The sequence below is a fragment of the Balaenoptera musculus genome, chromosome 4 (genome assembly GCF_009873245.2).
Source record: "Balaenoptera musculus isolate JJ_BM4_2016_0621 chromosome 4, mBalMus1.pri.v3, whole genome shotgun sequence".
In the NCBI taxonomy this organism is placed as follows: Eukaryota; Metazoa; Chordata; class Mammalia; order Artiodactyla; family Balaenopteridae; genus Balaenoptera; species Balaenoptera musculus.
Genome location: NC_045788.1, coordinates 16,253,375 through 16,281,167, shown reverse-complemented (window position 1 = coordinate 16,281,167; position 27,793 = coordinate 16,253,375). Strand labels below are relative to the sequence as shown.

The 27,793-nt window shown below is 48.6% G+C and overlaps 1 protein-coding gene across 2 annotated transcripts in view; it reads right to left on the bottom strand.

Moving 5' to 3' along the window:
• The window catches only part of EPHB1 (EPH receptor B1), a 428,957-nt gene that overhangs the window by 247,411 nt on the left and 153,753 nt on the right, over positions 1–27,793 (bottom strand). For both annotated transcript variants that reach the window (XM_036851877.1, XM_036851878.1), the window contains exon 3: positions 25,638–26,319. In XM_036851877.1, coding sequence (XP_036707772.1) covers positions 25,638–26,319 — 682 coding nt within the window. The remainder of the gene's footprint in view (positions 1–25,637; positions 26,320–27,793) is intronic.

The following is a 27,793-nucleotide window of genomic DNA, read 5'->3' as shown; positions in this document are numbered from 1 at the left end:
CATGAAAATTTAATGGCAAAATCTGGTGTGGCTGGGGTGCTGGTGAAGGGACCACCATGTGGGAAATAAGGTAACAAGGCTCACTTGGGCCCACCTTTGACTACCGAGAATGAAGCAGTTGGTCAAAATGTGTTCCAGGAGACCCTAATGTGTCAGGGATGCCTCGGCAGGACAAGGTTGACCCTGTGAGGTCCCATATCCTGCAGTTCCTGTGCTTATCTCCTTGCTCCAGTGTTGAGGGGGGGAACCCTTGGAGCTCATGGATAAAGTGCTTTGAATTTCCAGGAAGACATCTCTTTGTCTGCTCCTCTCTCAGAGAGGTTCTCAATCCCTTCACCCCCGAGGATTTTGCCAGATGAAATATCTTCCCTCCAAGATGATACAGGGTTATGGCTTAGCAGCAGCAGGCAGAAAAACCTCAAACCACACAATACTTAAGCCCCTGGCCTAGCATGGTGCCTGGTGATCCACCTGACATGCACTGAGCGTCTATCCCAGCAGAGTGTGGCAGGGTCCACCTCTTCTCTGGCCTGGTCCTGCCCAGGAGAACTAAATGGGACAATCTGGAAGGCCTGTCTTCTCATGTGGTTGGAGAAATCTAAGGTATCACCAAGAGTCCACTGCTAGCAAGTCTCTCTAGAGGCGACCTTTTTCCTCCACTTCCTTCCAGATAACACTAAATCCAGATCAAACCAGGCAGAAGAGAAATGATCTGTTGTGGTTTTAAAAACATGGCTGTGAATTCTTGACACCCCTCCCACTGAGATCTACATTTATTGGGATCTATGTTTCCTCTTCTTACATCTGGGTGGGCTTACGACTTCTTTGACCAGTGGGGTAAAGCAGAAGCAATGATATGTGACTCCTGAGACTAGGTCCTAAAAGCCAAGGAACTTCTGCTTTCTTCACTCAAATACTCTCTCTAAGAACCTTGAACCACCTTGTAAAAAGTCTAATTGCCCTGAGGCCGCCATGCTATGAGGAAGCCCAAGCCATATAGAGAGGGCATCTGTAAGGGTCCAGTCCAGTTCTAGAAGCTGAGTTGTGCCTTTTACACATCCCAGCCCAGGTGCCAGACATGTGAGTGAAGAAGCCTCTAGAAGATTCCATCTCTCAGCTGTTCAAGTCTCCCAGCTGAGGCCCCAGCCATGGTGGAGCAGAGGCAACCCATCCCTGTTGTGCTCTGTCCACATTTCTGATCCAGAGGATCTGAGAACATAATAAAAGTGGTCACTATTTTACCCAACCATTGAGGTTGGTTAGTTATGTAGTAAGATGTAAGTAAAACACAATTCTACCCATTAAGTTTCCAGCAATGCAATGTGGGGATAACCCAAATAACTCTTGCATTCAGACAGCAAAATAACTGTGAAAAAATATATGATTTAGGGAAAGAGGGTCTGGGCTCAAACACCATCTATAACCATGCATTGACAGAATGGTCTCGCGTGGGTCATTCAAACACTCTTGTTTGCACCTTTTTCCTTCTACAAAATGGGAATAATAATGACCACAGTAATAACCTCTGCACAAGCACTCGCTGTTGCTGTCAACAGAGTGAAAAAGGCCCCTTCTAAAATGTTTTCTTGAGGGAAGAACGTAATCTTAAGCTATTTATGGAGAATGGTGTGAATTACACACACACACACACACACATACACTCACACGCTGCTAGTTGCCCCTTTCTGAAGAAAATTGATGCCTTTCAAACAAAAGTCTAAAGTTACGGAGAGAACTGAAACACATCAATCTGGTTGGGTTTTTTTTTTTTTTTTTTTTCTTTCTCTCTCTTTTTTAAACATACTCCTTTACCAAAGTTTTAAAATTATACAATAGCTTCCAAAGATCTAATCACTAGATTTCTTCTTCAGATTCCAGGTTAAAAATACCTTTAAACACACTTCTTCTGTCAGTCAAATCCTAATGTAGAAGATACTGTACCATTCTAAATATAAGTTGAGAATATTTATTTCCCTAAGGAAAAATCCTCCAACATCTTGATTTTGTTTCCTTGGGGGCTTTGACAAGCTACATCGTGGGGCCAGAAATCCTGAGTGTTTGTCTAGCTTCCAGATCCCACGACCAAGGCCCACAGCCCTGCCCTCCATGGGGACAGCACATTGGGAGAGGAAGCCCAAGAAAGCTGGTTCTATTTTACTCCTCCGAAGCCAGGTGGCAGCAGCATCCATGAACCCGCACATCACTGTGCAGCTCCCACACTATTCTCTCATTCATTCATTCATTCACTCATTCAACACATGTACAATGAGTCCTTGTAATACCTGCATTGGGCCGGGTGAGGAGCCACAGAAGTGACCTGGAAGTTGTCCTGCCCTCAGGGAGCTCACGATCTCCTGGGAGGACCAGGAGAGAGGACACGCTGTGGTACCATGTGATGCATGCCACCAGAGTCAATGCTTACAAAGCACTGAGGACACAGAAGCAAGAGCCGCTGACAATCTTTTGTGGGGGAGACAGGGGAGGCTTAGTAAGGAGGAGCCATTTGAGCAGATTTAAGCTGTACCAATCGAAGAGAGAGAGAAGGGAAGCCCAGGAAGAAGAAAGAGCGTGTAAGTTACACTGAAAACCAGACTCAATGCTGGGCACCCCTGAGCACTGTTCAGCCAGAAGCTTGAGGCAGAGCCAAAGGAGATAGGTCTGGAGATAAGTCAGGGGTCAAATTACTAAATGCCCAGGTACTAAGGGGTTGGGGTGCATCAGATTTTATCCATCAGAAGTCATGGAGAGATCTAAAGAGTTTTGCATAGGTGGTCAAGACCAGCTTTACCTTTTGGGAAGACCCTTGGGGCAGCTGTGTGGAAGATGCACTGAGGGGCCAGGACAGGAGTCAGGATGACCAGAGAGGGCCCAACTGCAGTAGAATAGGAGCAACAGACAGAGAGGGAAGGTTCCAGAGAGCTTTAGTAGTAGAATGAACAGAACTTGGTAACTCAATGGCTTGGGGAGATGGGAAGATTCTGTGGGAGGAGGAGGGAAAAGCTTGAACCTCCAATTTTTGAAGTTCTAGAAGCAAGCCCCTGCCTCCTCAGAGGGGGCTTAAGTCAGCCACAGGCCGATGTGTAAGTATGGCAGAGACACCAGGCTCCTTCATTATCCATCACACTGTCTGTGGATCCTCTAAACAAGCCTGGACACTGCAGAAAGTAAAACGGAGGATGGAGAAGATGTGGGAAAGTCTCCTTTGAGTCCTCTCTCCACAAGTAGAGCCATCCCACCAGCCTGGCCTGGGGAGGCCGGAGGCTCGGTTCCCGGCCCTGAAGATTTCCTACGTTCATTGGGGTTAGGCCTCTATGCTTACACCTCCTGTGGACGATCCAGGGAGCATCTTGGGAGAGTGGAAAACTCATCCTGCCCATGGTGGGGACGGGAGGGGAAGCAGCTGAGGTGAAGTTGGGGGGTGTAGAGCGAGAAGGGGGAGTCACAGAGAATGACTCTGGTGGGGAGCAACCCCGACTCTAAACAAACCAGGGCATCTCACCCCAAGAGCAAATTGGGGGCCCGTAACTCTAGGAAGACTGAACGTGCTGAGGGTGATGATGAGAAACTGGGGTGGAGGACATAGGAGGGGAAGGGACCAGAGGGTGTCTGGTCACCAAGGGAGAGATTCTGAGCCTCACTATCTTTCCTGAAAGGAAAGCCTAAAAATGAGGGAACAGGTATTTGAGGGTGTCAGCATGGTATGGGCCCCAGAGGGATGATGGACAGGACACAGGACCCGGGCATCCACTGGGCCCAGGATGAATTTCCAGCAGCTCCCGCCCCTCCTCCTGTCCAGGAGCTGGGGATTTTCTGAGTCTCTCTCCTCCACACCCCAGACCACTATGTGGCAGTGCCTGTGACACTTGGCACAAGCTGAAAGTCTACACACGTGCTTCCTTTAGTGTAAGTTGTGGCCGTTTAGTGGCTTCAAGCACCTCACCTCCTCCCCTCCGTTAAGCCATGAAGGTGGGAACGCAGATGCAACAGCCTCAAAGACATGTCTGTCTGTCTTAAAACACCCACAAGGAAGCTTTGGATTTTTAATTTTGACAAATTGGGTCTCAACTAGAAGTGAATGTCCTCCAGGGACCTACATTTCCAAGAAGAAGGCAGGGCGCCAGGCTTCAAGGCTACAAAGCCTCTACCTATGGGGAGGAAGAGATTTACCTGGGCTGCCATTTCCTTAGGGCTTTGGCTACAGAGTTCCAACACGTTGAAGGACAAGCCCCAGCCTTTCTTTCCCCAGAAGCACTGGTACTGTAGGCTGCAAATTTAGGGAATTATGTGCTGCGTTACAGAAGAATGCCTGGGCCATGGAGAGTATCCTAGGCATCCAGGAGGAGATGGCATGACTTCTGGATAAAGTGACCCTTAAGCTGAAATCCAAAAACTGGGGAGAAGTTAGCCTGGTGAAAAAAAAGGGCAAAATTGTTCCACAACGAAATCTAGACAATATCTAAAAGTTGGCAAACAGGCTAAAATTCTGTATCATCTCAGGATGATTTGATCACCTTTCAATGTTCCTATGAATTGTTCCTGTGCCATGTTTACTGAGCCAGGTGGGGAAGCTGTTCTGCGTTTGCCAGGGGGGCTGCCAGGCTGCAGTGCCCAGAGGGGCTGGTGCATGGACCCAGCCATGCCCTTGACCCTTCCTCCCTGCGCCTGCCCAGGAGCCCGGGTCAGATGAGATGTGGTTAGGCGACTGCTCTCCTGGCTGCTCCCATAGAGCTTTGAAGTCACGTGGGGAGGGGTGGTCACAGCTCATGGCTGCAGAGCCCAAGTGGGGGGTAGGAGGGAGGAGCGGGGCAAACCTGGTGACAAGCAATCAGTCCATCCAGAGGACCCACCTCTGACCATGGGCGTCAGGACTTTCAGCTACAGATCCTCTTACTTCCCTGCCTTTATTTTCCCTTCATCTAATATCCTCACTATTCCCTTGATTCTGTTGGTATATATATATATATATATATATATACATCCAGCGTCATTCCCAGAAAGATGTAATGCAGACTGCATGTGTGAACACACATCCTTCAGGAGGTAGGATGCTGCCCTTCCCCCCCTCACTCTGCCCACTTAGCTGTTTCGATTACTTCGTCTTTACAGATCGTGTTTTCGAACCCACTGCCCTTCCCTACCTTTAGTCCTGTAATGTCGTCTTACCCATAAAGCAAGATGTAAATAATATGACCTGCCCCTAAGGTTACTGAAGGATGAGATGGGATGAGGCAGGCGGGGCCCTCAGCACAGGGGCTGGATCACTACGTGCTTTGTGCGGGAAGAGATGAGACCAACCTGTCTCTGATGCCAAAGCAGCGGGAACCGGGGCCTTACCAATGAATCCCCACCACGGTCCTCCTCCCCTCCGTCCCCACCCCAGCGGCCGACAGTCTGTCGTCTTGGTCTTCGCCCAGCTCTACGCCTGCCCTTTACCCTTATCCTCGAGTCCAGGCCAGTGTGCAAGGCCTCCCCTGCCCAAGGCTCTCTGCCCCCAGACTCGGGCCCCAGCTCACGAGATGTAGCATCTGAGGTCCCCGAGTTCTCAGAGTCTCCGGAAAAGAGTTGTCAACCTCGACTCCTAACTCAACAGAACAAAGTCAATGGCTTTTGAAACAGCTTTCTTCCTACATTTAAAAGTAAGATCACGAAAAGTGCCCCAGGAAAATCGAAGCTGGCTTTTTAAAACTCCAAATCAATATGACGTGTGAAAATTCTCATTAAGAGAGAGGTGGGGGAGGTCAGAGAAACAAGGAGAATCAAGAAGCAAGAGATGGCAAGGGGGGAGGACTAAATGAAACAGAGGGAGCTGGGTGGGGTCCGGGGAGAGGAGAGGAGCACAGGGAGAAGGAAGAAGGCAGGCAAGGAGGTGCCAGTGCTCAAGCAGCTCAGCCAGGAGAAGCAGTGAGAGCCCGTCCCCTGCAAGAAACAGGGACACGAGGAAGAACAAGGAACGGGACCCCTCAGGGGCTTACAATCTGCCTCTGGCACTGGCGGGACAAAGGGGCAAATAGGCAATGGGCTGGCAGATACGTACGGACAGAAAAGTCAATTATTATGCCCAGCTGACAATTGGAGCAAGAAATCAAAAGCTGTTTAAGAAGAGGCAGAAGTTCAGTCAGGCCTTGGGGGGTTGATGAGATTTAAAATGTGAACTCTTGGACTTGAAGGGGGATGGGTGCCAGCAGGCTACCTGTGAGAGTTGGAAAACAATAACAATGATTCATATATACTGAATGCCCTCTGAGAGCCACCCTAGGAAGTAGGTTACTATTATGCCCATTTTACAGCTGAGAAAACCAAGGCACGGAGAAGTAAAGTAACCTACCCAAGGTCATACAGCTAGTAGGTGGTGGAGACAGAGTTAAGCCAGGCAGTCTGGTCCCAGAGTCTACACTATTAACCAAGCTTTGGGGCCTGCAGTATTTGTGGGTATGTGTGCACTTTTGAATGCTTGCCTGAGACGTGCTCTTAGAGCAATGAGGAGCTATAAGAGTTTGTGAGCAGGTGGATGACTGAGCCAGTCTGGGATTTAGGAAGATGAATCTGGAGATGGGGTGAACCTGGAGTACTGGGGCGAGGTTTGGTTAGAGGCCATTGCATTTGGCGGGGTCTCCAACAAGAAGGCAGAGGGATGGGATACACCCTCCATCACAGAGGCAGCTCTAAATCACTCCACGGTACTCGCTGAAGACCATCCCCTCAGCCAAATCACCAACTTCCCGCTGGCCTTTGGATCATCCCTCCTGCAGACATGTGTCTCTGTGTTGTTCCAGGTCAGATAACACTTCTCAGGGTCTCCCTGCAGAGATAAGGCACACCGTCCCACTCAGGCCTTGGAGCCAGGAGCCGCAGTGTTTTCCTCTAGGATTAAGTATTCCACAAATATTTTCTCCCCAGGTCCTTTGACCACCCCTACCCCAACCCACCCCATCACTCCTGGGCATTTTAATTCTACTTAGTTGATTCCTTTTGAAAGACCAGAATACAGACAAGGAGAGCTTATTCTTGGCTTTCCCCCTACTGCCAGACCTACAGTGGGCTCCCCCAGAATAAAGAAGCAGGGAGCATTCCCATCAGGCTCCCCTGCCTGGCTGCCCAGGAAAGACAAAGGGCCAGTCAAGATAGCCAGAGAAGCAGTCCCTTTGGGTGCCTGCCCTTGGAACGGGCTGCAGACCTGGGTGTCAGGGCACACAGATGCCCACAGGCATCTAGACCACAGGGGGAGCCACAGGGCGGGGCTCGTGCAGGATGATGCGTGCCCCACACCCAAGGAAGGAGAGTGACTGCACCGGCAGCCCCCAGCTTGGTCAGCCATCAGATTTACCTGTCCTCTGAACCATACTCCAAATGGTTGTGTCCATGGAGCCCCCAGCGGGGCTGTAGAGGGAGCAAGAAGAGGGGTCAGACCCCCAGAGACGAGGATGCTGCTGAGGACCGGCGGGGATGCACAGGTGGGCAAGGGACCCATCTCTGTCAGCGCTGCCCATCCCCCAGGCTCAGGGGCCGAGCCGGGCTGTCACGGGCAAGGTAGGAGGGCCACCTGGCCTCACTCCCATCTGGGAAAGGCCTCAAATTCACACTTGATGAGAGAGTCACAGGACTGAGATGAGGAGTCCATCACAACTTCAAACATGTCACATTATCCAACCAGCCTGCCTCTAAGGGGCTGCACGTGTACACATCCCATAAACCCTGCAAGTATCTTCTTGTAGCATAACATCAAGTATCGCAATTTTTGTGTTAAAAGCAGTTATTTGTTGAATGCAAACACTTAAATCATACCACAGTTTTTGTAACCCTGTTTTGACATTACCATACGTAGATTCTCAGAGAAAGACCAAAGATCCAGGCACTCTCTATACAGCTAAGGAGCCCTGCACCCAGTGCTGGCCCACAGCAAGGATGCTTCGAAGGGGGAGGAAGGGAAGGGGGCCCAAGGGGGAGAGGCAGCCTCTCCTGGGCGGGTCTTCCCCCTGAGGAACCACGGGAGACAGGTGTGGCCAAGGGAACAGGCGAGAAGCAATTCTCAGACACTGCAACTTTTTGTTTCTGATCTGTAATTAAGACCTCCGTTTAAGCTGGTAACACATCTTTAAAAACAAAAACCACAAAGGAAGACATTTCAACCAGATCTGCTTGAGCTTCTTTTCTGTGAATTATTACAAGTGTTAGTGGGCGTCTTCATTAAAGTATAATTTAAGAAATATTACAAGTTGGGTTCCCCCACCCTCATAGGTCTGATGACTCAAAATCAGCAGCGCCTCCCACTGAACTAAAGCAAATTTGTCAAAAGGGAAAATTAGCCGACTTGGTCTCTCCAGTGGTGGAAATGAGACAGAAATAGGAGACAACGTGGGTTTTGCTTTTCTGGGAACAAATATAGTATGTGACCAGATTCCAAACAGACCAGGAGCCTTAGCTGTTCAGAGATCATCAGAGAGCAGGGTTCCACCTTGGGGCGGGAGATGGGTGGTATCTATGGGGCAGATTCCTCTGCAGTGAGGCAGGCAAGGACCAGCTCCTTCTGCAGCCAGGTCCCAACAGACGCTCCCTCCCTTCCTGTTCCCATCAGCGTCCTGCACTCCAAATTAACATCCCCTTTAAGAACAGTGAGACTGCTGTACAAACGCAGCCTTCAAGTGCCCAGCCAGCTCCCTCCCCTCCCATCCAACCAAGCCATGGCCCCAAACCCCTCCTATATAGAAATTCCAGAGCTGACCCCAGGGAGACACAGCACCATACACTCCTTCCACCTGCCACTGGAGAGAGTGAGTGATGCTGGGACTCAAGGTAAGGACAGCATGGAGAGGGGCTCCATTATGGAGGACAGGAACCCACTAAGTCCCCCACCCCAGTTCATCTAAGCTGCCCTCTTTTCTTCTGTCATCTCCATATCTTCGTACTGTTTGCTTCTCGGATTCCCTGGGCCTCCGCCCTGATAAATTAAGCCTCTTCACTGGAACGGAAGACTGTCCGGCCAGGTGAAACCTGCATCTTAGCCGACTCTGCCTCCTAAATAGCTTTCCCCGTGCACCCCTGCCCTGCCAATTGCCTCATCGCTGAGTGGCTTCCAACACCCAGGATTGAGGACTGATTAGAATTTAAGATCACTTTCCCAGGGCATTAGAGCACTTTCTTTTTTTCAAGGGGTGTAAGGGTGAAAAAGGGATAAAGCTTAAGTTTCACGGAACAAATACTTTTAAGACATAGAAAAAAATGATTTAATTGCTTAAGTTCTTACTGGCCTCAAATAATACAGTGGGCGGGTGGGTGAGAGGAGAGCTCAGGGTGGAGTGTTTGACAAACCTGTTTTGCCTGATGAACGTGGGAGGCAGGGCTCCGGACAGCTCACTTGTGATCTGACCTGGCCTGGGAGCTTCCGCCAGCCACCCCTGCACCTTCTCCCTCTGCAGCCGTGTGCCCTGAGGGAGCCCAGCATCTCTGTGCATCCAGTTCTTATTAATCACTCAGGACACATCAGTTAACAAACAGACCTTCACACACCCTCAAAGTATCCCTGCCCTCATGTAGCCCACGTTCTACTGAGGAGAGACAGATAATACACATAACCAATAAGTTATACACTATTTAGAGATGATGAGTGCGAGGTAGCAGAGACAGGAGGGCTGCTGAGGGTGGTCTACACTGTGAGTAGGGTGGTCAGGGTGGGGGGCACTGAGAAGATAATTTTCAAATAAAGCCTTGGAGGAGGTGAAGGAGTCATCTCTGGTACTGGAACAACTAGACATCACAGGCAAAGTAATAATAAAATGACCTTCAACCTGAACCTCCAACAAATACTTCCAACAAATGCTAACTCAAAACAGATCATAGACCTAAAGACACAAAACTATAAAACTTCCAGAAGATAACATTCGGAGAAAACCTTTGTGACTTGGGGTTGGGCAAAGAATTACTGGACATGATACCAAAAATATGATTCTTGTCCTGGAACAATTGAAAAAATAATTGGTTGGATAAATTGGAAAAATAGGGATAAATTCTCCAGACAGTGGAGTATTACTCAGCTCTCAAAAGAAATGAGCTGTCAAACTATAAAAAGGGCCTGGAGAAAACTTAAACGTATATTACTAAGTGAAAGAAGACAATTAAAAAAGGCTATATACTGCATGATTACAACTGTATGACATTCTGGAAAAGGCAAAATTATGGAGGCAGTAAAATGATCAGAGGTTGCCAGGGGATGGATGTGGGGAGGGATGAACAGGCAGAGCACAGATGATCTTTAGGGCAGTGAAAGTACTCTGTATGATACTATGATGATGGACATGTCATTATACATTTGTCCAAATCCACAGAATGTACAACAGCAAGAGTGAATTTTAATGTAAACTATGGACTTTGAACGATTATGATGTGTTCGTGTAGATTCATCAGTTGTAACAAATATGCCACTCTGTCGGGGGATGTTGATAATGGGGGAGGCTATGCCCATGTGGGGCAGGGGGGTATATGGGAAAAACCTGTACCTTCCTCTCAATTTTGCTCTGAACCTAAAATTGCTCTAAAAATACAATCTTTAATAAAAAAATTTTAATGGATAAATTGGATTTCATCAATATTAAAAATGTTTGCTTTGTAAAAGACATTGTTAAGAGAAAGAAGAAACAAGTTACAAGCTAGAAAATATTTTTAAATCACACGTTCAACAAAACTACTTGTATCCAAAATATACAAAGAAATCTCAAAACTCAATAGTAAGAAAACAAATAACCTAATTAAAACTTGGGCAAAAATGTTGAATAGACACTTCACCAAAGAGTATAAAGAGATGGCAAATAAGCACATGACAGATATTCGACATCATTATTCACTAGAGAAATGAAAATTAAAACCACCATGAAATACCATGACATACTAATTAGAATGACTAAAATAAAAAATACTGATAATACCAAGAGCTGACAAGGATGCAGAACAATTGCTGTTGGTAATGTAAAATGGTACAGCCACTCTGAAAATCAGCCTGGCAGTAAAACATCCCATTTTAATATGACCTAACAATCCCTCCCCTGGGTATTAACCCTAGAGAAATGAAAATGTATGTCTACACAAAAACGTGTACCTGCACGTTTATAGCAACTATATGTAATCGCCAAAAATTGGAAACAATCCAAATGTTCTTCAGCAGGTGAATAGGTACACAAAACTATGGTGCATCCATAAAATGGAATATTACTCAGCAATGAAAAGGAACAAATTACTGACACAAACAGCAGCTGAGATGAATCTCACAGGCATTATGCTGAGTGAAAGAAGCCAGTCTCAAAAAGTTGTCACGGTGTATCATTCCATTTTAAAAGGCAAAATAACGGTGATGAAGAACAGATCACTGATTGCCAGGGGTGGGGGATGGGAGGAGGCAATGGAGATAAAGGGAAAGCATAAGGCAGCTCTTCTGTTTCCTAATTTTTATGGAGGTTACACAAATCTATACATGTGTTAAAGTTCATAAAACGGTCCAACAAAATAAGTTAAATTTTCTGTATGATAATTTTTTTTAATAAAATTTAAAGTTACTGAAAAATGTAAAAAAGAATTTAAAAAAGTTAATTTTGCAATGAGAAACTGGACAAACTCATGCCCACTTATGACTAGATGGGTGGCTTCCACAGAGACTCTAAACTCATATCCACTTATGACTAGATGGGTGGCTTCCACTATCTCCAGAGACTCTAAACTAGTTTATGTACCCATGACCCAGATCATGTTATCTAAGCCATCTTAATATTTACCAGATCTCTGTAAATGTACCATATCCTTTCCACAATTCTCATACACCTCAAGAGAACCAGCCCCATAGATAGATAGAAAATTATCCTCTGGCTTATTTAATAATAAAACGTTGATAATATCAGCATCCGTTTTTGAACCCTTGCAACGTGCCAAGATCTTGGCTGAACTCTACCCAGGCAGAGATCCTCATGGTGTCTTCACTGCCAGCCCGAGCCCAGTGTTAGAAGACCACTTAACACAGTGTTATAAAACCACTTAACACGATACTGAGCCCAGAGAGGTCATTCTGCTCATAAACACAGAGCCAGGACAGAACAACCCAAGCTTCCTGCCGCCAGCTCTTGACAACTACCCATCGATGACTGTTTTCTCAACAGCTTTGTGGTCTGGCTAGTTGCATGGGAGATGGATTCAAGCCCTTATTTTCCAGAGGAGTCCCTGGGCAGGGTTAAGACGAGCTACACTGAGCTGTGTGCTACAGACAGTCCACTGCGTATGGACTCCAGAAAGGTTCATTTTGAGACCTCAGCCCAGAACTGGAGGATGTTCCCAATAGATTCCAGTGGGGTCTCTCTTCTCACACGTAGCCATCACCTGAAACAGCCACCAGTGGAAGAAAATGAGCTAGCTATAGTCTTTGCTTTCCATGTTCTATTTCCTTTTCCTTTCTTCCTTCCTGACTAGTTAGTACCAATGTGTATCACGATGAGGCTTCCACTGTTCTCCTTTTCAGAAAATTACCTCATTTTTTTCAATGCACAGGGCACTGACGTCAAAATCTTTATAGATCTGCATCATCACTTCGTTCACCATATGCCTGGAGAAACTGCATCTCTAGACAGGCCGAGTCACCAGGTAACCCTCCCTCCCTGTGACTGCCAGTTCTCCAAAGCCAGTCCCCCCGGGCACCTCCAAGCCTTCAGAGTGATCCTGGCCCCTTGAAGCATGGGGCCATTCTAAGCCACAGAAGAACTGCCAGATTGGTGCCCCCAGGCCCTGACTGCTGTGGTATCTGGAACCTTCTGTGAGCCTGCAGTGGGTTCAAAGATCTCCAGTCGGAGTCGGGTCCTGTCCTGACACCGGCTGCTGTCCGCCTAGCCATCCACTGGGCATCTAGCCCTTCGGCACCGGGCATCAGGGCTACTTTTGCTTTTGGCGAATTTAATGACATTGGGTTGGGAAGAGAAATTGCCTGGTGAACCAAGAACAGGACTGGGTGAGAAAAAAGCCCTGACAGAGAGCCTTGATTTGTCAGAGGATGTTTTTCAAGCTGGGGCTTCCTGATGACTCAGTGGCTCCTCCGTAAGGGGGCTCCCCTCTCAGCCAGTGATCCCGCATTCTCTATCAGCCAGAACAAAAATGACCAATAAAAGGATACACTTAAATGTCCCCCAAACAGATACTATTGTTTACGGGGGCTACTGAGAGAGGGACAAAGATGAGAAGGGTAGATGGACACCAGCAGTGGGAGTTTACAAGAAACTCTGTCATTTCTCCTTTCCTCCCCTTTTAGGACGGGAGGTTAAGACAAGATCCCTCTTTGCCATTCTGAAGAAGCGTTGTTGCTTATTTTGACAAACTATCCCTCCCAAGCCCCTCAGGGGCCCCCCTGCCCTTCCTCCCTGGTTGATTTGCACGGGAGCTGGCCCCTCCGCTACCTCCCTCTTCCAGGCTCGCTCTCATTCTCTGGCTCTAATTAGCAACTGCTTTTTTTATTTTTGTATGCACGTTCAAAGACGGAGAGCCAGGGGGAGACTGAAAGGGAGAAAGCAAAGGTCTGTGTGAAAGGAGAGGGCAGCTGGCCTCTCCCTCGCCCCCTCTGTGTACCCGGGCCCCCGTGTTGGCAAACAGCACACAATGTCTGTCTAGAGAGCCTTTGTGGCCCAGAAGGAAGGGCCGGCACACAGCTACGGGCGGGAAAGGAGACTGGGGACATGGGAGGTGGTGGTGGCCAGAAGAGGACTGGCCATCAGGGGGAGCCAGGGCAGGGAGAGGACCCGGGGGGTCAGGATGTCCGGCCACCTCTCCCTCCTCCTGGTCAGGAAGACGTGGGGGTGTGGATGTCCAGCTGGCTAGTGTGCTGAAGCTGTCAGCTCCCTGGGGAGCACCTCCATTGCCCCCAAGGCTGCAGCAAGTCCTCAGAGGGGAGGGGGCTGCTGCCCGCGTTGGGACGGTGAGTTCACATTTAGACTCTGCAAGTGGGCAAGGAGGGGCAGTAAGTGCCCCCTGACGGGGTTCAGAGCAAAGGGGAGTGGAAAGTCCAGTCCCCGAAGGTGAAACGCTCTCCCAAATAACTGAGTTTGCATGAGGAAATTCTGAGGTAAGTGGGCTAGGTAAGCGGGTTAGAGCTACCTACAAGAGGGGAGGGCAGCTGTCAGCCTGAAAGGTTACATCTGTCACTCTGATTGGGTATGTTAAACCACAAACGGCTGTGGTAACTGGTTCTTAACTAGTAGCTGGACTGAAAGATTTAAAAGATGTTAGGAAAAAAAGGAAGTTTGAAAGAATTCTCATAAGCCAGGAATAATGAAGAATGGGGCTGAAGAAGCTGAAAGCAGTAGAGTGTGTTCCAGAAAAATAAAGAAATGAGAACAGAGAAGCAGGGCATTCTACAAAGACATTTTTTTAAAAAGCTATGTTCTTTTTAAAAAATAACCTTATTATCAACACGTGTGATTACATATTCATAATTTTGATGACAAAAATTACTCGTAATATTTGCAATTGATTTCACTGATAAACATTGATTTCCTATATTTTCCTATATGAAAAAATGCATTTGTTCTTGCAATTTGCATCTAAACAGTTTCCTAGAGGAAAAAAAATAAAATGAATGGAATTAGCCATCCATTCATTAAAATTCTACCAATGGAATGTGTTTTCTCTTTTCTCTCTTTTCGAATCAACTCCAGAGAGAAGACAGACAAAAGACTAGAATAAATGGAGGAAAAGAAAAAAAAGGAAAACAGGGGAGAGACAATTTGGCCAAAGATACAGAGGGGAAGACAAACAGAACCAGTGAGAGAAGAGAAGCCCAAGTCACAAGGGCCTCCACATTCGGATCAACACAGGCATGTGTGTGACAGACCCAGAAACCCAACAGAAACCGTCCAATTGCCTAATTCACAGAACAGGTACATTTTTGCCAAGTTCATGATTTGGCAGAGTTCTTGCATATTCCATACAATTTCAATGAGAAGCTCTATCCATCTTGTGCAAAGAGCAGATTGTCATTTTCTGCTTGAAGCACACACGTTACACTGACCTTATGTCCTCTGTCAAACTGACACATTATCACCAAATTTTAGCAAAAGGGTTTCATGACGTATGGGCTTGCAACCGTTCTGTTGATTTTCTTCTGTGTGTGCCTGTGTGTGTACAACGTGTCACTCTATTGGACAACAGACAGACAAGGCCTCTGTCATCACTGGTTACTTCCTCCATCTGGTTCTGCCATCGTCACCTCTCCGAGTGCACGCCTTGTCATCGGACTCGCACTCCGTTCCTGCCTGGTTTGTTCGGAGTTTACACTGCCCAGTTCAGCTGAGATGTTTTCTTAAACATTTTTTTTTTTAATTTTTATTTTATATTGGAGTATAGTTGATTAACAATGTTGTGTTAGTTTCAGCGTCCAGCAAAGTGATTCAGTTATACATATACATGTATCTATTCTTTTTCAAATTCTTTTCCCATATAGGTTCTTACACAATATTGAGCCCTGTGCTATACAGTAGGTCCTTGTTGGTTATCTATTTTAAATATAGTAGTGTGTACATGTCAATCCCAAACTCCCAATTTATCTCTCCCCACTCCTCCCAGTATCTTTCCCCTTTGGTATCCGTAAGTTTGTTTTCTAAGTCTGTGAGTCTGCTTTTGTTTTGTAAATAAGTTCATTTGTCTCTTTTTTTTTTTTTTTTTTTAGATTCCACATATAAGCGATATCATATGATATTTGTCTTCCTCTGTCTGACTTACTTGCAAAGCCTTTCTTCCTCCTCAGCTCACATCCTGCTTCCACCAATTTTGTTTTCAATGTGTTTTGTTTGGTTCTCATTTCACAGATGGCACAGTGTAGGCATTTGGGACACAGAGGCTCATCAGGGGTGGCCCTGCCCGTAGGGAGCTTGGGGAGGAGAAGGGTGAGAGCTGGGCTGACCATGGAGCCGGAGGGGTGTGTCTTTGACTCATTCTTGCCGTGAGCATGGTCCCTCCATGAACCTCCTGGTTCACACCTAGCCAATGGAAAATGCTGATCAAACTCTGATGGCTTTTCTTTGGGTACCTTAGGGAAGGCTTATATCTCAGTCCACATGGGACGCTGACGCCCTAGCTCCCATCACAAAACACAGGTCTGCCCCTAAGTAAACATTGCTCTTCTCCAGCTGGCAGAGGAATACAGAATAAGAGTTATCAGCCAGGCCTCAGAGTCCTACGTTGCATGACCTCGGCAAAGCTACTTAGCTTCTCTGTGCCTCAGTATCTTCAACTGAAAAGCGAGCATGATGATTGTATGTACTTCATAGGGCTACAGTGAAGATTTAAGAGATAATACAGGAAAGGAATTTGGCAGAGCAGCCGGTACACATGAGTGCTCTATAAATGATAGCCACGCTGCACTAGTGCCTCAATGCAAGCTGAAAGCCAGTCCAGAGAAGTTTGCTCTGTACCCGAATCAGAGCCGTCAGCATGATCTGACAATGGAGTGTGGGACTGCCCTGCAGAGCATACAGGCTGCTTTCTTAACCTAGGTAAACGGGGCAAGTCAGCAGTTTTTTAAACATCAGTCATTTGCATATTATCTTTATTGTTTTTTGCCATATCTACATGCCAGATTTTTAAATTTATTATTTAACTTATTATTTTTTCTTTAAGCTGACTCACCTTTTAACCTGAATATATTTAAACAGAAAAGTAGTGAGGAAGGAAGGGAGGGAGGAAAGATGGAAAGGAGGGGGAGAGGGGAGAGGAGTGGAGAGGAGAGGAGAGGAGAGGGGAGATGGGGAGTAAGGAAGAGGGGAGAGGGAGGCTGAGGCTAGTACGAGAGGTGGGAAGTCCATGGCCCCAGAGAGAAAGAACTGCTGCAGAGTAGAAGACAAAACCAAAAAGAGAATGAGGCAGTGAGCCGCAGCCCAGGGCTAAGACAACGCCCACTGGCAGAAGTAGGCCTGGGGCTTCCGCAGGCTGGGCAAGGACACCTGGTCAGGGATGGGACTGAGACAGATTCAGGGCTGCTGCGGAAGGGGTGGCAGGTCTAGTGAGGGTGAGAGGCTGCAGAAGAAATGAAGAGGAGGCTGGAGGAGGCACCGGCTGAGGGCTGGTGACTTAAGAAGGGGCAGTGGAGTGGGAGTCACCAGGGTGAGCTGAGCCCCGAGGCCCCAGAGATAAGCTGGGAGAGTAAAAGGAAGCGATGACAGGTGGAGGGACTGGGCAAAGGGTGAGAGCTGAGGGATGAGTGGGGCAGAGCAGGGCTGCAAGAAGGGGAGCAGGGAGCCCAGAACAGGTCCTGGGCAGGAGAAGAAGGATGGGAAAACCGGGCTTGGCCAGCCTTCCTGAGACTGGCCAGAAGGGTGGCATGGCCCTTTTGCAGCAGCACCGGCTCTTGTCCTGTCCCACCTGTTCTCCTTTCCCCTACCACAGTCGGGAAACACTGAAATAGGTGCAGAGCACATGCCCAAATGTCCTAAGGCTACAGATGGGCAAAGAATGCATGAAGGGTGAGATGAAGGGCAGGAGGGAAGGGACCAGAGGAGAGTGAAGGGTAGACCACGTCGTGGAGTGAGCACACTCCAAACTGACTGCCAAGTGCAAACCCACCTAATGTAATGATGCGTGACATAGGAACGCTTGCGTCTCAACCCACAAACAGGGCAATTTATGGAACTTTGCCATGTTCAATGCCCCTCATAGCAAGACAAGTGGAAACTGAAACCACAGTGGGAGGCCAATTTTCATCTATCAGATTGGCAAAGATAAAAACAATTGATATTTTATTATCTTGGCAAAGGTATGGGGAACAGGAACCCTCATACATTGTTGGTGGGAGCAAAAATTGGAAGAAAATGTCCTTTTTTGGAGGACTATTTGGGAATATCTATCAAAATTAAAAATTTATATACTCTGATTCAGCAATTTTACTTCTAAGAACTTGCTGCATCTTAGCTCTTAGAAAAGTCCGTGGCACACAGAAAGTCCTCAATAAATATTCATTGAATTAATTAATTAATTAATTAATCTCACAGATATGCTCACTCCTAAGTGCGAAGATGAAGGCACAAGGATGTTTGCTGAAATATTGTTTAGAAATAGCAAAACACAGGATGCAACCTACATGTACATAAATGAAGGGCCAATTAAATAAAGGTACAACCATCCAGTGGAATATTACACAATCATTGGAAAGAAAGAGGCCAGATTTCTAGGTAACACAACCAACCAAACTACTGCTAACTTTCATTGTTAAGTAAGAAAGGGGGGGGGGGGTGGAACTAGGTGAAAAACCCTGTGCAGTAAGCCCTGTGCAGATGAGGAAAGGACTTGTCTACATTCTGGGTGTGCAAATGCATGGACTCTATTGGCAAGAGAATATCAGAAACTAAAACAGTGAGGGACCTGAACAGGACCAGAGTCAAAGGGAAACTTAATTTCATAGGTCTTACCTGTTCAAAGCATTTAAAAAATAACAACAATGAAAGGTAACTTGGGATAAGGGAGATTTGCTTAAAAGTTCCAACCCAGGAACAAGAGCAGTGGGTCCCTGATTCATTTCAGTCCTAGAAAGAAGGGCTCCGTGATGAACCAGGCTGCCTCAGGAAGTCAGAGTGTCCCATCACTGGTAGTGTCTAAGAGCAGACTGGGGGACCACTGTGGGAAAGCAAAGTACGTGTCATCTGGCGGGCTTAGAGGCCTTACCTAGCTGGGAGGGGCCACCCTCCATAGGCCACTTGTGGTCCCCTTGCCCTCTGGATATTGCAAGCACTTTCTAAGAGCCAAGAATCTAGCAGAGTCTCAGAAGTATAATCGCTTCATCTGAGTGTATAAATATAAAGGGCCTGGCAACAGTAGGTGTCCAATAAGAACCTAGAGAAAGAATGAGCATAGAGACAGTTCCCTTCTAGTAGAATCCAACTAGACTGAGGAATGGGAGGCCAGAACTGCCAAGGCCTGCAAGGAGGTGACCTGAGCAGGCCCCAAGGGTCATACCTGAAGACCAAGTAACTCCAGCCCCCACTAGGGGCACTATGTGCCCACAGCGTTGGTGGGCTATTCCAGACAGAGGCCAGGGACAAGCCAGAACCTGAAGGGCCTGCTCCAGCCCTTCTCCTGAACCGGGTCCCACCCTCAATGAAAACCCTTGTTAGGGCTGCTCCTGGCCCTCCGTGGTCCTAAATTCCTGTCCTGTGATTCCAAGAAGCCTCCTGAGGTTCCCCACAGCGCCTCCTTACCCTCGCCAACCTCTCCAGGGCTTGACGTAGCCGAGCTGATTTCCTCCTGACCTCTCGGTCCGTGAGCGTGCCCGCGGGCGTGCACGCGCGCACACACACACACACACACACACACACACACACGAGAGGGTGAACCCAGCACACCTGCAGCTGCACAGATGCCTCGCGTGGCAGGCTGGCTGGGCACACAGGAAGGCAAGATGCTCTCTGTCATACAGGATAGCTCCCGGGGCCCCAGGCAGATCGAGGCATACTCCTCTGTGCTAAGCCACATCTCCCTGGGGCTTTCCTGCCCTGCCTCATTAACTGGCCCTTAAAACAAAAGTGGAAGGCTCAGCTGCAGCTGCCTGACCAGGTAACTGGTACTCCAGCTCTTAGCCAGCAAGGAACGTACAGACAGGACATCTGCAGATAGAGACCCCTCCCCTAGGGAAAGGCCAGGGTGTCCCTCTCTCAATGTCCCTGCCATGGCCCTGTTGGCAAAATAAGGCTTGCTTCTGGTGGTGTGTGAACAGGATGCATTCCTTCACCATCTGCAGCTGCCCTGAGCTGACTCTTCTCGGGCTCTTCACCCCGCTGCCTTGAGAGAGAACTGAGGCCCAGGAGCATTAGGGCGCTGTCGACACAGCTTGTCAACGGGCCAAAGCAGTGGAAACAGAGCTCAGACCATCAGAGCTCCAGTGGTCCAGAACGGAGGGTCCCAGCTCCAGGCAAGCTCACATTCAGTGGGAGTTTTCATCTCCATGCTTCAAACTCCAAAGTGGTGATTCACCCTCCAGGCAAGGAAGTTTGTGCAGATGTGTGTGCTCAGGTTCTGCATACAGGGGCTGTCCAGCTCCAGAGAGAGTTGGGGACAGGAAGCCAAGGGGGTAAGTCTGACCACAGCGCTGCCTGGGCCCGGGTTCAGCCCTCGGGGCCCATGCTGTTCCTTGATGCCGATTACAGAGACACAGTCAGGCTTGCAGCCCACAGCCCTGCCATCCCCCCCGTCCTCTTCTGGAAGCACAAAGCCTTAGACCTCACCCTTCCCAGGGAGCTTGGTGTCACCACCACCCCACCCCACCCCCGCCCAGACGCCATGCCCCTCTGGATGGCTCACAGGCACGTCAACATGTCAGAACATCTGGAGAGATGGTACTGCTCCCAGAAAGATTAAAAAGAAGATGCGGGTAGTCAACGTGGAGCCCTGTGCTGTACGGTGCGGAAATGTATGATCGTAGAGCACAGCTCCACGGAGCGCCTGGACCCAAGATAAAACAAGGGACGACACAGACACAGAGAAAGTGTTCATGGGAAAACAGCTGAGAAGGGGTGGATATTCCTGGAAACAGATGTTGTGCGTCTAAGGACGGTTAATTTCAACAAAAACCAGACTCAGAAGCAGAGGCAGATGGTGGCCTCCCAGACCTGGGTCTGATCCCAGCTCTGACATTCCCCAACAGGACTCCCTAGATTGGTATCCAGAGATGCTCTCTGGCCACCCTCTCTCCATGGATAAATGAGGCAGACAGAATAGATGGTCTCTCCGTATCCTGCCCACTCCCACCCCCACCCTCACCGCCACCCCCCGGCTTGGGCTGTTTCAGGCTCGATGGTTCTTCATGGGGCAGTAGTGGTGGGCCCAGGGCCCCAGCTGAACTGCTCACCCGTGATGTCTCCACTGCCCACACCGACCCAGTAATGACTGTATGGTGCCTTCGTCATCATCTTTGATAATATTTACTAAGTCATGGACTTCTACCCAGGACAGCTATCATGCCCAGAACGTTCTCTTTACGCTAGCACTGACCTGGGAGAATCATGATTGCTCGTATTTGGGTGCTTCTACCCCTGTCCTTCAAATGCAGAAGGGGCAATGCAGAGCACAAGGGGGTCTGGAACCCAGAGCTGCCCCTCTCCCCTGTTCTCCCTGCCGCCACCAGAGTCTGGGACCACGCACCCCTGCCCCCTGTGCTGGAGTCGGTGAGGCAGAGGGCATCCTTCCAGCTCTGTTTACTGTTGCTCATGCTGGTGTCACAGCCCATTACATCCAGCCAATTACATAGGAGGCCTCTCTGGAGGGCGCTGGGCAGGGCCACCGTGGAGGCCCGAGAGGTTTCTCAATGAAGTAGCCCGTTGGGCAATCCTATCATGAAGCTCATCTTACAGGGCTGCGGTGTTAATGACCCTGGCCTCCCCCAGCCCTGAGCAGAGCGGGTCTCCCTGGGGCTTGAGAGGAGGCGTCTAGGTTGTGGCCTTCCTCTCAGTCGCCAGCCAACAGCTGATGGGCCAGAGAGCAGAGCAGAAAAGGTTCCTCAGTGCCCCTGAATGCAGCCACCAGCACAGCACCACACACACACACACACACACACACACACACACACACACGTGCGCTCTGTCAGGCCCCTAGTTTCTCTTTCAACACCCAGGATGAAGGGAGGTGGAAATAGGCCCCAGAAACTTCTTTTTTCCAAGAGGAGCTAAATTAGACACATTTTTCTCCCCCTTCGAACCCTGCAGATTTTTTGTCTCGACTCCCCCAGGCTTATAGATTGGCTCATCTCGGCTGCTCAGGTTGACAAAGGTGTCGAAACTGTTGAAAGGTTCAAAATGTCCCTTGGGTTTCCAGGCATGAAGGAATTTACATGTAGGTGGGAAATTACCAAGGAAAACAGTCCCCATTTGGTGGGAGGGAAGGAGGGAAGAAGAGACCTGGGGGAGGGGCAGGGAAGTGTGGCCGAGGAGTGGGGTGGGGGGCGGGGGGGAAGGGCTGCACAGACAGTGCCCATGAGGTTGTAGGGCCCAAGGCAGGCCTTTGATGCATACTAAGGAGCAGAAGAGACACAAAGCGAGGGACAGAGAACAGCTGAGAACAGCTCTGTTCTTCTTTAGGAACTGCCAAGGCCCTGCCAACATCCAGAGTTGGAATGATCTTAGCTGACCCCTTTAGCTGACACCTTTAGCTGACCCCTTTAGAGACCAACTTTAGCTGATGCAACATTTTAGGCTCCACAGCACAGAGGGAGCTTGCCAAGCACCAGCTCTTGGCCTCCCTGGCCCAGGGACAGTTAGGCTACAGGGACTCACAAAGAGAATGGACTTAGCCATCAACCTGAGCAAGGAAGGTATGCAGGTGGGGAAAGACAAAGCCATGATTTCTCATTAATCTGCTAAACTAAGAGCATAAAACTTGAAAGTGGAGCATATGGGCCATTTTCCTAGTAATTAACAATTTCACAGAGATAAATGCATGATGGGGTCAGAGTCACTGGTGGGGTCAACAGGCTGCTGTGATTCTGCCTGATCAGTCCAACCTATGTGTGCAGAAAGGATGAGTCCGGAACAGGCCTTGGGCCATGGAGACCTCTAGAAAGTGTGTGAGCCGCTTGCTGCACAGCCTGATGTGCAAGCTCCCCTTATGGCTTCCTCTGCTGCTTGCCACCCCCTCCTTCCAGCACCTTCCCTCCTCACAACAGGAACAGCCCTAGGCCAGGACCACTCTTTGCTGGTTGAGCTGCCTAATTGGTCCCCAGATGCTTCTGCAAAACCAAGAAACTGGTCACCATGTCTTTGACAGGAGAGGGTTTAGCAGATGCAAAGCGAAAAGTCAGAATAAGATTCTTGCCTGTGATGAAAGTCTGAACTGCCAGAAAAACAATACAAAAGATATTCTTTCTGTCACCCCATAGATTCGACACATGCAGAGGCTCAGATTCAAATATCCGGAAAAGAAAGTTAATCAGATCAACATAACTGTGAATCACAGAACCATCCAGGTTTCTCCCAGCCGGGCATCTCCAGGGCATCAATTCTCAGGGCTGTATTGGGAGAGAGCAGCTTGCCTTCTTTCTCCAGTCCTACCGGGACAGCTGTTGGAGACTCACAAGACTTTCTCACCTACAGGTCTCTATTGCATCCACCAATCTCCATGCTTCTTGCCTCAGGAGAATTGCCTGTACTAGGCAAGCCACCCCAGAACTGCTGTGAAGGGCCACAGTGCCCACCTGACACCCCCCAGCATGAGCATCCAAAATGAATTGAGCACCTTCTCTTGAAGATACACCCCAAGGACTAGTTACAAGTACCTCACCATGCACTGCCCATCCCCATCCAAAGGGTGCAGAATCCTCCCAAGATCACCATCTATGCCCCAGGCCCCTTTACCTCCCCGGGCAGCCCCTTGCTATGAGCCCTGGGGAGGGAGGTCAGGCTCAGCCATCAAGCCCGGGTTACCAGCAGAGCCAAGGTCAAAGAATTTGGAAGATTCAGCTTAAAGTTCTTGAGACAGAAGAAAAGGTGCTCTTCTGCCTTTCTAGGGCACTGAGCTCAGCCAGGCCGCTGGGCTGCAGGACCCATGATGCCGCCTGGCTTGCCACTCTCCGCTCTTAGAAATGCCACCAAAATGTGGCTGCCTGTGCCTCTGAAATGGCAAAGTGATGATGTCCTGGGCTCCCCATCTCCTCCAGCTTCCAGTGAGTTTGCAACAAGTAGTTTGTGAAGTCAGGTCAGGTTCATGACAGCTCTAGATCAGGGACATCCACCAAAAGTCAGGAGGAGGGTGGGGCTGAGTAGGGAGGATGGAAAGTAACCACTTGGATTTACATATTTGTCCCCATAGGCCCTCCCAGGACAACCACAGGAGGTGACGGACAAGCAACGGGGACACAAGAACCCCCCAAAAGAGAAAAGTTCCAATTAGCCCAGAGAAATGAGAGGCTGTTCCCAGAGTCCCAATTAAATCAGAACCAATCAATGCTTGCTCTGGTTCCTGCCGTTCTGCTCAGGAAATAATGAGAAACAAGAGGGCCCCAGCCAGCAAGTGCAGTGTGGCAATCCTTTGAAGCCTGGAGAAATCACCCGTGCTATTGCGAGCATGCCAGGCAGCTGCCGCATCTGCGCCTTTAAGAACTCAGCCTGGGGCCTGGGTCTCCACTCAGACCCTGACACATGCCCAAGAGGGCACCTCCCTCCCACCCCAAAACAATGGGACAAAGAGGAGCGCTGTGGGACCAGGCTGGGTTGGTTTTAAACCTGTCTGCGTTGATTCATCACTTGATCTGGCACTCTCTCCCCCCAGTTTCCACATCATCCATCACGGGTACCATAACCAAGAAACCCAATAAAGACACAAAGGCACAGCTCTCCGCTCTCAGCAGGTCTCAGAAAGGCTGTGTGAGTTCCCCAGCCCAGGCAATTAGCTGAGTCCAAAGGATCGCAGAGCAGGTGGGCATTAGCAATCCTGTGCCTGGTGCTTTGCCTGCAGGTGTTGTTTGGCGAGTGAGGTAAGTGGGGAAGGAGACACGCAAGGGATGTTCTGATGCTCAGGCAGGGTGGGGATGATGACGGGGGACAGCTTGCATGAGGCTCATGATGGAGAAGAAGGAGCAACCACAGCCCCCCCCCACCTCCATCTTGTCCCCAAAGGACTGGGGCAACCCTAGTAAGGAGTTAGGGTCAAGGTGGTTTCTGAGGTCCATATGGGAAGCCTTGCTCTTGAAAGAATCTGAAACTTTGAAAGCCACAAGCAAAAGATAAAGGAAAACAATCTTCTCTTCCCCAACTTTGGATTCCCTCCTGTTCAGCTTCCATGTACTCAGGCAACAGATGAGCCATGGACCCTCTAGACCCCTCTATTAACTCCCAGAGAAGATCGAGTCTCAAGCCAGTTCAGCACGTTTATTGCCATGTATTGCACATGTGCTCTCCTGGATTGAGGAGGGTCAGTGTGAGCACAGGGTACCCTGACACCCCCATCTGCACAGTCGCCATCACTCTGTATCATCCCAAAGCAAAGGTAATAGAACACACAGTACTGTCCCACCCCGATTCCAACAGCTTCACCTCCTTCCAGGACCTACTAACGCTAGACCCCATTCCTTCCCCAGAGCCTGGCACTGAGACCCTGGAGGAAGACAGCCAAGCCAGGGGGCTTTGAGTTAATGAGCTACATGGGTTCGGTACCAAGCTGAGTGCTGTGGGAGCTGGACTGAAATGAACAAAAATATTTTCCAAATTCAGTCATTTCTCAGTTACCCTTGAGTGACTTGTCTATGACAACCCAAATAATCCACGCCTCAGAGCACGGGGCTGGACTGGATGCAGGTGTGTGGGTCTGTGTGTGTGTCTGTGTGTCTGAAAGAGGGAGAAAGAGAGAGAGAAAGAGAATATGAGTGCCAGTGTCCCCAAAACTAAATATGCCTGAGTGGTTATTAAGTTATTATCCACCATTTGGAATTCTCCCCATCTCTTCCCCCCACCATAAATATGGATATCCAGTTGAACACAACTGGAAAATCATCAGGCCTAGCACTGGAGATGGATTTTCCCCCCAGAACTTTAGAAGAAGCCATTAGGCTCTTCTGTTCCCTTATGATCCCAAGCTGGAGGCAGGGACCTTTGCTGACTCGGCCCTGCCCCAGGAGGGCAGGAAGTAGAGGCCTCAAGAGCCTCAGGGCTTACCCTTGCAGGCCACGCTGTTCTCAGGCTCATAGCCAGGCTTACAGGTGCAGCGCCCGATGGGCACCATCCACTCCCCGTCCCCGTTGCAGTAGAGTTTGATGGGCACGTCCACTTCCTCTGCATTGGGGATGCACGTGCCCCGAGCAATCACCAAAGATGTGCTTTCCGCCCCAGTCATGGTCTCTGGGAACACTGCAAAATTTTGCACAATGCTAGGACACTTTTTGAAGAAGACACGGACAGAAAGGAGAGACATACAGGCTCCATAATCCTGGAAAGCAAGATAAAAACCATTCCGCGTAAGAGGCCCAAAGCTCCTGACTTCTGTGTTGACCTTCATCAACCTTCCCCCGAAGTCCACCTGGGAGAAGCTCTCATCTGCAGCAATGGTGTCCACTTTGAGGTAAGGGGCTTCGGACCAGAAGGCCGACTTCTTGGTGGCAATGACAGAGTCAGTCTCGTAGTAGTACAAGTTGAAGGTCTCCTTGCAGGAGCCTGGAACGTTGGGGAGGCTGCTGCAGTCCCTCACAGTGAAGCGCATCTCTGTGTAGATGCGATGGGCCCCCCGCCGGTTGATGAAGGTGGTGAGCAGCCAGTTGTTCTGGTTGGGCTCGAAGACATTGCACACCTGGTAGGTGCGGATGGTGTTCAGGTTTTCATCATAGCCACTGACTTCTTCCCACTGTACCAAGCAGTCCAGGCACACACATGAAAAACACAAAATAGAGAGTAAGAAGACAAGGAGAGGCAGAGCGGAGGAGAAGCCTGGCACTGGAGGGGGCCTTACGAGCTCACCAGTCTGGCTGCTTGACTTGAGAAATGAACGCACCTAACTTGAACTTGCTTTTAAAGGTCTCCTTATAAGAAGACTTCGGAAGACTTCTCTGCAGCCCATTCCAAAATATAACAGACTTCACCCTAGAAAACCTCCCTTCATCTAACCCACAGCTCTCATTGTGACAATGACTCATTACATCCAAGGGACCACCTGCAGCTCTTAGCCCCGTGCAATGGTAGGCACTTTCATCTTCAATGCCACTGCCTCTGCTCTCAACAGTCACTCTGTGTACTACGGGTCTGACCACATGACACCCTCACCTGGGAAATTCTCATTTCTGAACCTAATTTCTTTATTGTGGTGAAACTATTTTATATCTCCAAAAAGCATATGAATATAAAGCTTTTCAGAATTGTTCAATAAACTTAGATTCACATAAACTTTTGTTTTATAACATCAATCTCTGAAAGAGTTAGACTGTGAAGCGGATGAGAGTAGAGATACTAAGAGAGATCCTTAATGAAGCAAATTAAGTGTCATTGTGCACACACATCAAACAAAGATGTGATGGAAGAGAATGTTGGAGGGGGTTACTTAGGGAATAAGGAAAGCTTCTTAATAAGGGAGAGACTATTGTGATTCATGTTGGAAAAGAGAGCTCTCATTTTTAGCAGTCCTGTAGATTCGAAGGAGAGGAGGAAACATGCATTTAGTAAGTGATGTCTCTCAATAGTCTCAACAGTTCCCCATACAACTAGATTATCATCCTCAATTTACAGGTGAAAAGACACCACGCAATTCACCCGTGGTCACATGGCCATAAAGGAGATGGGAAAGAGAGGAACTAGAAACAACTGCTGTGAATGGCCAAAGAAATTCACCTAGTAACTTATTTCAGTAACAGGCAATAAGGGGAGGGGGTCCATAAAGACACAGCTTCCTTAATGAGCCACTCTGGGGCAGGGGTCAAAGAAGAATTGCTGGGTCATTCTTACTTCCTTGTGCTGGGAGATGAAGCAGCTGCCCATACTGGGGAGCTCTCAGGACCCTGACCTCAAGAACTGGGGGTCTTCCCAGGAGGTTCCAATGTGTTTGCTAAAGAAGTAAATAAGGAGCAGAAGAAATTCAACTTCTAAAGTAAAAAGAGAAAATAGATCAAGGTCCTTGACTGTTTAGCAGTGGTGATAAAAGAAACCAAACAAGTGCCATTTCTTTAAATATTGTGTTAATTGCTTATTATTCACAGTGTGGACTTGAAATATATAAATTAGAATTCTTTATTAAAAGAGCTAAAAGCTAATCAAGTGTACATGGGAAATATACCAGAATTTCTTCTTGCACAGAATTAATTATCTGTAGGAGCAGGAGGGCAAAGCAA